Raw genomic sequence first — 12,697 nt, forward strand, 5'->3', positions numbered from 1 at the left:
CCAGCCACGGGGGCACGGTGACACCGGGACAGTGATGGGGACAGAACTGGCAGGTTCCCACGAGGCAGGGGTCTCACGGCTCGTACTGCAGGTCCGTGGCGATGAGCACGAAGCCCTGTAGGGAGTCAGGGTGAGAAAGGGGATATGGGGGACATGGGGGATCCCTGGGTAAGGGGACAGTGGTGACACCCACCTGGTGCAGCGAGAGCCGGGGTCTGAGCAGGCTGAGGCCATGCGGGAGGGGCAGGGCGATGCCAGCCTGGAGCCACTCTGTGGGGAGACAAAGTCGTAGCAGGGGATGGCCCTGGTGCAGCTGTGGGAGGATGGGGGGACAGCACGGGGACAGCACTTACTGTTTGCCCGGGGAACCCCAAAAAGCCACAGACTGAACTTCAGCAGGGTCTCCAGACGCTTCACCTGTGGGACAGGCAGGCCCTGAGCCCGGCTCAGCGCAGGCAGAGGGTCCATGCTGCAGGCAGGGCTCAGCCCCCTGCCAGACTTGCCATGCATGGGGTCCACAGCCCCCCAGTTCCCCCCCAGGGCTCCCCTTGGCTTCCCTGGCACAGCCACTCACCTCCACTGGGCCCACGTTTGATGCCACTTGTGTTATGTGGAGCCTGTAGGACAAGATCGGGGTCAGAGCCCGGCACAGGGATGAGAACTGTCCCGTGCCAGGGTAGGGACAGGCTGAGTTCCATGGTGGGACCAGGACCCAGCAGAGCAGGTCCAGCTGAGCACCTGCTGCCAGGGCAGCTGGCACAGATATGAACTGGGGGCAGGATGGGGTCTGAGCAGGTAATTCAGGTCTCAGGGAGGCAAATGGACAGAGGTGGAGAGTGGGGGAGCTCTCCAGGTATGTCCTAGGGGAGCTCAGACCCAGCTCAGGGTCAGGCGCTCACCCTGTCAGTCTCACGGTGCCCCCGAGTCTGTTCCTGGCGATTGTCGGCTTCCCCGTCACGTTGGCATCCTGCAGCAGGGAGAGGCATTGGAGAGACCAGGGCAGTGCCAGCTGCCCCAGTGTCCCCCAGCTGGCCCCAGTATCCCCCAGTGCCACCCAGCTGGCCCCAGCCAGGAGCACAGGCACACCAGCCCCAGCCAGGCCCTTTGGGGTCCCCTGGCTCCCCGAGCCGCGGCAGCAGCAGCCACTCACGATGTTCAGCAGGAAGGCAGGGGCACGGGTGGCGTTGGGCAGCACCACGAAGGCCTCGGCAGAGCCGAGCAGGGTCCCGTGCAGGGCATCAGCATGGCAGGAGAGCAGGGGCTGCTGGCGGGCCCAGAGGTGCAGCTCCATGGGCTGGTCAGGATAGAGCTCCTGCAGCTGGGAGGGACAGGGCAGGGGTGGCACAGAGCCATGCTGGCCATGCCCCCACCAGGTCCTGTGTGCCCATCACTGCCCTGCCCATTTCCTTGTCCTGGGGTGTTCCCTTCTGCCTGCATCCCATACTGCTTGCAACACCTGCCATTTCCACTGCACCCCATTCCCTGTCCTGTCCCTCGTGCATCCCATTTGACCTCCGTGCCATTCCACGTTCCATCCCACCTGCAACCTTTCCCTCCTGCATCCCATCCCTTTCCTGTCCTTCCTTCATCATTTCATTCCCACTCTCCAGCATTCGATCACATCTTCCGTTCCTCCTGCAATCCCATCTTGTGTCCCATGTCCCATCCCACCTGCATCCTGTCCTACTCCATGTCCTGCCTGTGTCCCCTTGTCCCTGTGTCCCACGCCACTCACCTGAGGGGAGAAGATCCCCATGCTCTTGGTGCTCAGCTGGAGTGGGAACCGCCGGGGGACCTGGAAGGCAGGGAGGGATCAGGGGCTGGGGCTGAGCAGGGGTGGGCAGGGAGGGATCAGGGGCTGGGGCTGAGGAGGGGTGGGCAGGGAGGGATCAGGGGCTGGGGCTGAGCAGGGGTGGGCATGGGGACAGCCTGGTGGGGACAGCTCTGCTCTGCAGCCACCCCTACCATGTCACTGGAGATGATCCTGCGCAGGGCCCCGGCTGTGAAGTAGGTGAAGGCGGCCGAGTTGGCGACGAACTCGGTGACAGCCAGCAGCAGCATGGGCTCGTGTGCCATGGGCGGTGTGGTGGGCAGGGCCGTGGGCAAAGCCACAGGCAGGGCCATGGGCAGTGCCACAGGCAGCGCCACAGGCAGTGCTGAGGGTCTCTGGTGGTGCGTGCCCACCCTGAAGATCTCTCCCTGCACAGACACACAGATGGATGTGAGGATCAGCCAGGCTCCCCTCTTCCCAAATGTGGCCCAGGGATGCCCAGGATGGCATTACCTTGAGGGCAATGTCCCCATACTCCTCTGTGAAGGCTGGCGGTGCCAGGAGGGAGTGGTCGATGGCAGCGATGGTGTCCAGCTGGGTGGACACTGCAGGGACACCGAAGTGGATGTGAGGAGTCAGACCCCTAGCCCCCTCCCACAGCCCGGCTCCGGCAGGATCCAGCCCCACAGGGGGGTCCTGCAGACCCTGCTGGGCACCAGCCCTGTCCACAGCCCCCCAGGACCACCCTGGAGTCCCCTCACCCACCTTTCATGCGCTTCAGGGCAGTGTCCAGCCTGTCAATGCCTCTCTGGAGCACGAGGCAGAGCTGGAAGCAGAGCAGGGTGTCAGGGATGAGGGTCTCCAAGCCTCTCACTGGGCCGGGGGGGACAGGGACACCCCAGAGCACAGGGGCTGAGCACCCACCTGCTTGTTCAGCTGCTGCCGCAGCGTTCTCTGGAGCAGAGGTGCCAGCAGGTTGTAGAGCCAGCTGTGGGGCACAGTGGGGCGCTCAGATCACCTCAGGGCCCCCCCCCCCAGCCCACCACCCTGCCTGGGCACCAGGAGTCCTGCACAGAGCAGGGGCCTGGCATCACCTGTATCCACGGTGGAACTCCATGTGCAGGTCGGTGCCGTGGGTGTCACAGCCGGCGCTCCAAACCGTGGGGTGGCCGCTGCCGTCCTCGCTCACACCCAGCACCGCGGCCACGGCCACATCCTGCATGCCCAGCTCCACAGAGCCGCTGTCCTGGCTGGGGACAGAGCGGGTGAGCGCGGGGACAGCGGGGACACTGCGCCACCCGGTGCTGTCCCTGTCCCCGTGGGCACTCACACGGCTCCCAGCTGCGCTGCCCAGTCGGCGCTGAGCTGCACCCGGGCGCGCTGCACCGTCAGCCTCAGCCCCACGTCCTCGGCAAAGTCCAGCGTGGATTCGTTCATCTGCAGCTCCTGGATGCGAATCCTGCACGACACAGGCGAGCTGTGCTTGTGGCTGTGGCACGGACAGGGATGGGGACAGGGACAGGGAGCCCACGGGTGGCTCCTACCGTGGCACAGCGTAGGTGAGAGTTCCCAGGAGGGTGTTGTAGGAGCCCGTCAGGTTCAGCTCGTGCTCCTTCTGCAGCATCGACTGGAGCAGCTCCAGCCCAAAGCGCCGGCCTGGGGCAAAGCAGGAATTTGGGGTGACACAAGGAAGGGGCTGGGGTACCTGGGGTGTCAGCAGAGTGAGCAGCCAGGGCCAGGATGGTCCTTCCATCCCCCATTCCTGTCAGACTTGCCGTCATTCCTGGGGGTGCCCATTGGTTCCCCTCATTCCCCATCCTTGGCAGTCTGGGCATCATCCCCCACTGTCCCCCCCATCCCTCCCTACTCAGGAGCACAGACTCACCAAACTCCAGCGTCCTCTGGGTCAGCCAGACCTTGATGCCAGGGCTGGTGGTGGTGGCAGAGACACAGGTGGGCAGCAGGAGCAAGAGGCAGAGCCATACAGCACCTCGAGGCTGGGACCTGGAGGCTGGAGCAGAGGACATGGCTGGGGGACACACAGCAGGTGTAGAGACCCCTTCCCTGTGCACCAGCACAGCCAGGACTTATACAGGGGACAGGGAGCCCCGGGTGACATCAGCACACGTGGGGACACCGCAGCGCTCCAGCCGCCGAAAGCCCAGCCTTGCCCAACCGTGACTGAAAGGGGAAGCCCCATCGTGGGAGCAGGGCAACGCAGGGTCCCACACCAGCCCTGCCAACCCACCCTGGGGTACACAGGAGCCAGGGATGCCAGCTGGGGCTCCCCACAGGGACACGGGACATGTGGGGACACACAGAGACCCGGCTGGGCAAGGCCACATAGCGCTTCAGCCGTGCCCTGCCTGGGAGCGATGGAGCAGTGGGGGACAGGGACACAATGAGCTGGTCCAGGGGGCTCAGCCCATTTGCACCAGGGGCCAGCAGCTGTTCCCACCTTGGGAAGGGCTCTGGGAACCCTGTGTAGGGTTACCAACATGGCAGTGGGGATTGGGGTGTTCGGGGTGCAGAAGCAGCCCCCAAGGAAGTGATGGAAAAGTCGGGACAGTCAGAGTGAGAGCAGAACTGTGCAATCCCCTCCAAAAAAAACCTCAGTTGTGGGGAAGGAGCCACCCACAGTGTCAAACCCTAGGGACCGTCCCCTAGCTGGGGTGAGCCCCTCCAGTGACCTGGGCTGTGGGTGAGCCCCTCCAGTGACCTGGGCTGTGGATGAGCCCCTCCAGTGCCAGGGCTCCAGTTGCCCTCCTGGATCCAGCCTGGCAGACACAGAGGTACCTCTAGTAGGGCCAGGGCCTCATCTCAGCACCACAGGGGCACATAGAGCCCACATAGAGGGGCAGCCTCACCAGAGGGATCACAGCCCACATAATGCACCTTATGGAGGTCTTCAAAGCAGCTGCCCCCTGGCCTGGGATGCCCAGTGCCACCAGCCACGGCTGCAGCAGCAGCCAGAGCCCCCAGCAGTGACCCCCAGCCCAATGCCCACCAGAGCCCCTCCATCCCAGGGTGCCCCTGCCCTTCAGCAGCTCTCACCGTGCCCGGGGGGTGCCGTGCCCCACACCGCAGCTCCTGCCATGGGTCCCGCAGCTCCTGCCATGGGTCCCGGCTCCTGCGTGTCCCAGGACTGTACGTGGCAGTGAAGAGCAGGGACCAGCTCTGACGCCAATGTCCATCCCGGGTCCTGGTCACACCACAACGTCACCCATTTCCCCCGTCCCTAATCCCTTCCGGGATGAATCAGGTCCCACGAAAACACCGAGGGACCGGTTGGGGCGCAGGTGCCCGCGGGCTGGGCGCTCCCTCGGGCTCTCCGGTGCATCCTGGAGCTGCCGCATCCGGCATCCCGACACGTGCAGGGGCTCGGCCCTGCCAGCCCCGCTGCCAGCCCGGGCTGGTCCCTCAGCCCCTTGCCGTGCCAGGTACCGGGGGATGCCCAGGTACCCGGGGGTGCCACCCCGCGTCCCCCGAGCAGGGGATGGATGGCGGGCAGGGCTGCATGGCGAGGGTTCCGTTGTGGGGCACACAGGGCTCGGACAGGGGTCAGACAGAGACCCGGGGACACACACGGACACACACGGAGCCCCTCTCCCCACCGCTCCAGCGGGAGCTTCCCCATCAGCAGCAATGAACAGGCAAGGACGGCACCCGCGAACACGGCACGGGAACAGCCCCAGCGCCTCCCGCGCCGCCCCCGGCCCGAGCAGAGCCCCCAGCCCCGGTTCTCCTGTCCCGGGACCTTCCAGGCTGCTGCAGGCGGGCGGCCCGAGCCGTGCAGTGCGAGCGGGCACCGGGAGAGGGACCCACCGGCCCGTCCCGCCGCGCTCGGGGCTGGGAGGAGGGCGGGCGGCGGAGGAGACACCGGGGGGACGATGAGGAGGAGCCGGGGGGTGATGGAGGGGACCCATCCAAGGATGGACAAGTTCATCACCCAGAGCCCCCGGCCCCCCTGCGTGTCCCCTGCTGCTTTGTCACAGCCGGACACGGGTGGACAGCGAGGCAGTGTCTGGATAGCCCAGGTCACCTGTCCCCTGCACAGGCCTGCCAGGGGCTCTGCTCGGCTGGGAAAGCACGAGTGGACACGCGTGGACACACAGCTGTGAGCACACAGACACACACAGAAGTGTGCACAGCCTCACACATGCACACGGCTGTGCCCGGGGCTGCTCAGCCCCTTCCAGCCCCAAATCCCCTGGCTGCAGGACCCTGGGGAGGGGGAGAGCCTAAAGGGTCCCACCGGAGCTACAAGAGCCCCTCCAGGCACCCCGATTGTCCCTGCCAGGCCCATAGGGAGGTCTGAACAGATCTGGGACAGGAGGCTGTCAGATCCCCGGGGTGTTTGTGAGTCACAGGGAAGCTCAGGTCACGGCAGCTGCCCGGGGCACCCCCAGCCCTGGGGGTTGCACAAGCCTTGATGCAATTTCCTTGTCCCGAGCGTTGTGTGTCCCCACAGGCAGGGTTTGCACCAGGAAGAGCAGGAACCACGGGGCGAGGCCACAGAGAGAAGCACCCCAGGATTCGTATCTGCTCTCCCCTGTGAAGGGAACAGTCCCTGCATCATCAGCCCTGCAATCCCCCAGTCCTGACACAGCAACAATCGTGGAGCCCTGGAAAGGCTGCTGGGTGCAGGTGGCCCAGCTGGGAAGGGGAGGGAAGGGAATTCCAGGCTGTGAACACACCACTGTCCAGGGAGATGGGGAAACCACACTCCCATGGGGCACAGAACCCCACAGCTGGCTCACAGCACTGTCCCCTCTGTGTCATCATCCCATTAGGTGCCTAATCACGGGAAGATGCATCCCAGGGCTGCTGCATTATCCCACCACAGAATACAGGGTGCCAACCATCTTTCCTCCTGTGTCTGACCCTCAACACCCCACTGAGCCTAGGGAATGAAACCCCTCAGGAATCACTGGGAGAGGCTCTGTGTGGGCAGTGCTGGGACACAGGGAATTGGGACCAGCCTGTGGGAAACCCCTTCCCCAGCACCACCACAGGGTCCCAGACCCTGTACCCCCAACATACCCACCCAGCCCACAGTGGTCTGCATAAGTTGCCCCCTGTTAAATGGGGCACAAATCCCCGGAGCAAAACACGCCCAAAACCCTGGGGAGGGGGCAGGAAGAAAACGCACGTGTGGTCATCAGGGCTTGTTTAATAACAAAACTCCAGCTATTGTAGAACAATATTCTCCAGCATCATTGTAATATACAATACGGGGAATGCTCTCAGCAATCTGAGAAGGAAGGATCCGGCCCACAGCACCCCTGCCCAGGCTGTGGGGTTGGGGAGCCAGGGATGCGGGTGAGCCGCGGTGCTCGGGGACGGGGTCCCGGGAACGATGTCCGTGGTGGGACCGGGATCCCGGGAACGATGTCCGTGGAAGGTCCAGAGCGGTCTCAGCGGCAGAGGATCCGATCGGCAGCGGGAATGCACGGAGCCTGCGGAAAGGGACACGAAGCGGGCGGTCAATACTCGCCAGAGAGACGGAGATGGAAAGGAGGAAGGGACATCCCCGGGAAGGAGAGGGCGCGGATCGGGGGAAGGAGAGTCCAAGGAACGCCGGTGCTGCCCGTGAGGAGCGCGGCTCTGAGCCGGTGCCGCGGGGTCCGCACTCACCTCGGGGGAGTCCCCAGCAGCGGCGGGGCGAGGGGGGCCGCACTGCAGCTCCAGCTGCAGGTCCCAGATGTAGTCGATAACGTGCTGCAGCAGCTCCACCTTGGAGACCCGCCGGTGCCGCGGCAGCGTCGGCACCAGCGCCCGTAGCCGCGAGTAGCAGCCCTTCATATCGTACAGCAGCGCGGCGGCCGCCTGCTCCGCCGCCACCGGCGACACCCCCGGGACCGGCCCGCAGCGAGCGGCCTCCCCGGGCCGCACGGCCTTCAGCGGGCCACCGGCGCCCGCGGGCAGCGGCGAAGAAGCGACAGCGGCGACCTTCATGGCGAGAGGCGGCGGGCACGGCGGGCAGGACGGGGACGCGGCGGGCGGACAAGGAGCCCGCGCCCCGCCGCGCTCTTATAGAGCACCGCCGGTGGGTGGGCGGGGCCGCGGGGAACCCTCGACCAATGGCAGCGCGGAAAAGGCGGACAGAGCCCCGCCCACTCCATTCATGCGCCCCAAAGGGCAGCGTCTTAAAGGGGCAATGGCGGAGGGAGCGCCGTGACGGGCTCGGGCTGCGGGGCAGGGACGCCGGCGGTGCGGCGGCTACAGCGGTGCGGAGCCCCCACCGTGCCCGCAGTTAGGGCGGGTGCTCGCCCCGCGGGCTCCCGGTGCCGGGCTCCCCGCTCGCCCCGTGTCCCCTCCAGGCCCCCGGTGCCCCTCCGGGCTCGGCCCCCCCGCGCTCCCCGCGGCCCCCCCGCCCCGCGGCGGCTCAGACCGTGAGACGCCAGGCTCGTGACGTCACCCATTCATAAAACGCCGCGCGCTGTCAGCGCGGCGCCGGGCGGGCGGTGCCCATGGCGACGGGGGCGGGGCGGGGACACACACCTGCAGCCCCTACGGGGGGCACCGGGACCCCCACGGAGACAGCGCCACCCCCACCGGGACACCGGCACCCCACGGAGACACTGGCATGCTCTCGTGGATACGGCCACCGGGACCTTACAGGAATCACAGGGGCCCCGGGGGACATCTGCACCCCCACGGGGACACCGGGGCCCCGCGGTGGCACAGGCACACGGGCATCCCCACAGGGGACAGCTCCGCGCCCCCCGGCCCAAGTTCGGAGTTCCCCGTTCCCCCTCTCTCCCGGGGCTCAAACCTCCGCAGAGCTGCTCGGTGGCGGCCCCTGGGGCGGGGGGCGCCAGGTCCGGGACCACCCGAGGGGCGGGCAGAGGTTCGAGCGCTGGGTGCGTGGGGCAGCGCGGGGCTGCGAGCACGGTTCTGCCGCGGGAGAAACCCGTGGAGGTCCCGCCACTGTGCGAGGCAGCCGGTCCTTGCCCCGAAGGGTTTCTGGCCCGGGCTGTAATTAGCGTTCCTGCTAATTACCCCGCACCTGCGGGAAGGGCAGGCAGCGCCCGGGGAGGGCCCCCGAGCGAGACCCCGGCACACCCCGAGCAGCACGGAACGGTGTGGGAAGGGAGGGAGGCACGGAAAGCCGAGCCTCAGACACTCCCGGGTGTGTGCTCACACCGACACGCAGGGTGGGTGTGCGTGTGCACACAAAGGTGTGGACACACACGTGCTTGCACACACAGATGTGTGTGGGACATACCCAAATATGTGCACAGGAGCGTTCACACGCATACACAACCCTGTGCAGACCAAACACAGCCACAAGTACCTGCACACAACAGAGGCACACACGGATGGACGCACATACAGGTACACACACACACGTGTACACACATGCACGCTCATGCACACGTACACCCTGCCTTGCACACCAATATGTGTGCCCAAGTGTCAGCACAGCTCTCCCACCCCTTTATGGGGTTGGGCTGGGAGGGCCAGACCCTGCCGCACGTCCCCAGGCATTCGGGAGCTGAAGGCCTCCCCTCTTCTTCCTCTTTTGGGGCGGGCAGCAATCCTGGAGAGCATGCATGAACTCCAGCCCTGCCAGCCTGGCTGGGGGGAGCTGGATCCCCCTGTCCCTCCCTCTGTCCCTCCTCCCTGTGTCCCCAGCCTGGTGCGGTGGCGGTTCCCAGGGTGGGCACGGCGCTGGGGTCGCCCCCGCCATTCAGGGCTCGGCGGAGGGCCCGGTGCTGCCCGGTTCCCACCGCGGCTCTCAAAGCTGCTAATTAGCCCCCATCTGGCGGCAGTGGCCGGGCCGCGGCGGGAGGCCGGGGACATTGTGCACAGGAATGTCTTTCAGGGCCGCCGGCCGGCCGCCGCCACCGCCAGCTGCGCCGCCAACAATGCCAGGACGAGCTGGACCCCGCGCCCCTGCCACCGGCCACCCCGAGCGGCGCGGGGACAAGGACGGGGACACATTTCGTGGCCGTGGTGGGTGTCACGACACACAGGGCACAGCCAGCCTGGCACAGCCACTCCAGCTGCTCCAGCCCACTGGATGCCCCGAGAGCGGGACGCCCTCACCCCATCCCTGTGCGTGTTGGGGTGCTGGGGATGGGGTGCGGGGCTCGGGGCTGCCAGCGTGGCACCGGGACGCTGCCTTGGCCACAGCTGGCCGCGGGGTCCCGGCCTGGCACGGCGAGCCGGCCGGCGCAGCAGTGTTGTCCGGCAGAACACAGAGCTTCATTTCCATCTCAATTCTGGGAACGGGGCTCACGGCGCGGTAACAGCAGCCTCGGCCATATGGTGCTGGCGGGGCTCAGCCCGGCCGGGGGGGCAGCCGGGGGGCGGCTGCTTTGCGCTGAGCAGGGGTTGCCCGGCAGCCGAGCACATCAAAGCCCCCGGCCGCCCCCGCCCCGCCGGGACCACACAGGGCACGGCCGGCCAGGCCGCCGAGGGGCCGAGGGGCTGCCTGTGCTGCTGTGAGGGGGAACGGGGGACAGGCGGCACCCCAGAAGCGGCAGCACCCAGCCCCACACTCCGGCACGCAGGGCTGGAAGGCAGCACGGACACCGCAGGTCAGGCTGGGCCCCAGCAGTGACCAGGGCTCCCAAACTGGCTGGGTTGGGCTCCGGCCAGATCCCCTCTCCCGGTGCCATCCGCAGGTCACCCCTGAGGCTACACAGAGCTTCCACCCCCCCATGTCCGCACGACACTGCTGAGCCAGGGATGCAGATGTGCCGGGGCCGCCGGCACAGCTGGAGCGGGGCCGAGGCCTGAGAAAGCCCCTGCGCATTCCCCTCCCGCCTTCTCCCTTCCCGTTCCCAGCTTCCATCCGCCGCAGCCCAGACCAGCTGGAGCCAGGCAGCCCTTCCTGGGATTTATTCCAGCTTCCTGCCCCTCCTCGCCGGCCGACCGGGACTGGGGCTGCCTTGGGCTGCTTCCTCTCCCTGCTCGCAGCCGCCGGCCGGGCGCCACTGTCAGCAGCCATCATCACACGGGCCCCCAGCTCCCACCACCAGCACCCACCACTCCATGGGACCCCGGAGCTCACCTCCAGCACCCACCACTCCATGGGACCCCGGAGCTCACCTCCAGCACCCACCACTCCATGGGACCCCAGCTCCCACCACCAGACCCCACCACCCCATGGGACCCCAGCTCTCACCACCAGCACCCACCATCACAGCAAAGCACCTCCCACCCTGCGTGGTAGAGCATGAGGTACAACTGCAGCACCCATCACCCATCATCACTCAGCTGAAACCCTGCTGAGGTGGGGAGGCTCCACAGTGCTCTAAATACGAGCAGCCCTGATGTGTCCCCCCTCACACCAGGCACCAGCACTCCCAAAACATGAAACCACCCTCCCCTTGCCTGGTGTTTGCACCCTGTGCACCTCCAGCTCAGCTCATCCCACCCCACTGCAATTCCTGGTGGGAGCTTGGCACAAGGGGTGTGAGCCCATGAGCTCCCCTGGCCAAGGGGCATCTACACCCCTGCCATGAGGTGCCATGGGTGAGTGGGTGGGCGATGATCATCCCAAACCCCACATGTGCTGGCAGCAGAACAGGCAGCACTGGCCCCTGCCCGAGCTGGGCGCAGTTGAGTGGACAAAGGTTTCCTGCTGGAGTCGGCACATCCCCGCTTCCGCAGCCCCCACCGGGCCGGAGGGACCCTGCCGAGAGGGGACCCGGCCCAGCAGCGGCGCAGACACAGCGGAGCCGAGCGGCCTCAGCCCTGCCGGGAGCGGAGGTGCCACAGGCCCAGGTGCAGCGGCTGAGGGAACCCAGGAGCGCCGAGCGCCGGCTCCAGCGGCGGCTCCTTGCAGGGCCCAGCACATTTCCTTCCTCCCGGCCGGCCCCGGCTTATCGGCCAGGCAGGGTGAGGGGTGACCCCGCTCTCCCCTCCCCAGGCCTTCCGCTCCCTGCAGCCCTGGGAAAGCTCTCGGCCACGCTTCCACCACACCTACAAGCAGGCAGGAGCTGCTGGGAGCTCCGCAGGGCAGGAGGGTGATGGTGGCACCGGGCGTACCCTGTGCACCCCCCAGGCTGCTCCTGCCCTCTTGGGGCCTCTGGAGGTTGCACGGGGATGCAGCTCCTACCACTCACAGCCAGGGAGGACACAGTGCCAGCCTCACACCAAGGGACACACCAGGCTGGGGAGTGGGGTCCTGACTCAGGGAAGGGTCCTGCACCCCACGGCAGAGCCCAAGTTCTTCTCCATGGAACACTGGAGGCTGGTGAAATCACATCTGGAGTCTAGACTCAGTGACTCGGTGGGCTGGGCCTGGCGGCCGTGCTGTACCCAGACCCTGCTGCACACTGTTTGCTTAGCTGGAGGTATTTAATTGGAATTAAAGTGGCCCCTCTTGTTTTTGCGGACAGGGCTGTTGGAAAAGGAGCTGTAAGTCATAGAAAACATCTGTAGGAGCCTGCGAAGGGTCATTAGATGGCAGAACACGAGGCGCCACTTTTAGTGCTCGCAGCCGGCGCAGGGAATAATGGTTCAATACGGCTTTTGTGGAGGAGCTGCCAAGCCAGCAAACACTTTCTATTTATTCTGGCAGTGGGCATGGCCGAAGGGATGCACGATCCTCCATATGTGGGCCTCCAGGAGGGGTAGGGAGGACACTGCCAGTGCTGCAGGACACAGGGCAGCTGGTCCCAGTGGAAGCTGCGGTGGATGCTGGAGCTGCCCCTGCCTGCAGCCCCTCCAGCCCCCATGCCTGCACCAGCATTCTCTGCCCATCCCAGCCCTAAAGGGTGCAGGATTGTGCCTGGCTCCCTGCAAGGCTGGGGGACAATCCATACTGTCTTTACCCTGCTCCAGGGCTGGGTTTGAGGTTACCCACTCCTATCCCTCCCATTCCTGCTCCTCCAGGCTATGGGGCGTTAGCTTCAGCTCACTGAGCACCCCAGCAGCTGAGGGAGAGCACATTCCCATCCTGTGGGG

At 66.3% G+C, this 12,697-nt stretch overlaps 2 protein-coding genes across 2 annotated transcripts; both read right to left on the reverse strand.

Annotated features, from left to right (window-relative positions):
* Positions 1-73: 73 nt before the first annotated feature.
* Positions 74-4,889, reverse strand: LOC134426968 (bactericidal permeability-increasing protein-like). The gene is made up of 16 exons (XM_063172384.1): positions 4,826-4,889; positions 3,657-3,782; positions 3,316-3,427; positions 3,102-3,230; positions 2,866-3,021; positions 2,696-2,759; positions 2,537-2,597; positions 2,285-2,376; positions 1,966-2,199; positions 1,736-1,795; positions 1,151-1,318; positions 900-967; positions 575-617; positions 354-417; positions 194-270; positions 74-115 (listed from the first exon to the last, which is right to left on the reverse strand). The coding sequence occupies exons 1-16, from the start codon at positions 4,887-4,889 to the stop codon at positions 74-76; spliced, it is 1,560 nt and encodes a 519-aa protein (XP_063028454.1).
* Positions 4,890-6,924: 2,035 nt separating this feature from the next.
* ID1 (inhibitor of DNA binding 1) lies at positions 6,925-7,731 on the reverse strand. Its single transcript, XM_063172394.1, has 2 exons — positions 7,409-7,731; positions 6,925-7,230 (listed from the first exon to the last, which is right to left on the reverse strand). The coding sequence occupies exons 1-2, from the start codon at positions 7,727-7,729 to the stop codon at positions 7,189-7,191; spliced, it is 363 nt and encodes a 120-aa protein (XP_063028464.1). The 5' UTR covers positions 7,730-7,731; the 3' UTR covers positions 6,925-7,188.
* Positions 7,732-12,697: the final 4,966 nt, after the last annotated feature.

The sequence above is a fragment of the Melospiza melodia genome, chromosome 19 (genome assembly GCF_035770615.1).
Source record: "Melospiza melodia melodia isolate bMelMel2 chromosome 19, bMelMel2.pri, whole genome shotgun sequence".
NCBI classification, from domain to species: domain Eukaryota; kingdom Metazoa; phylum Chordata; class Aves; order Passeriformes; family Passerellidae; genus Melospiza; species Melospiza melodia.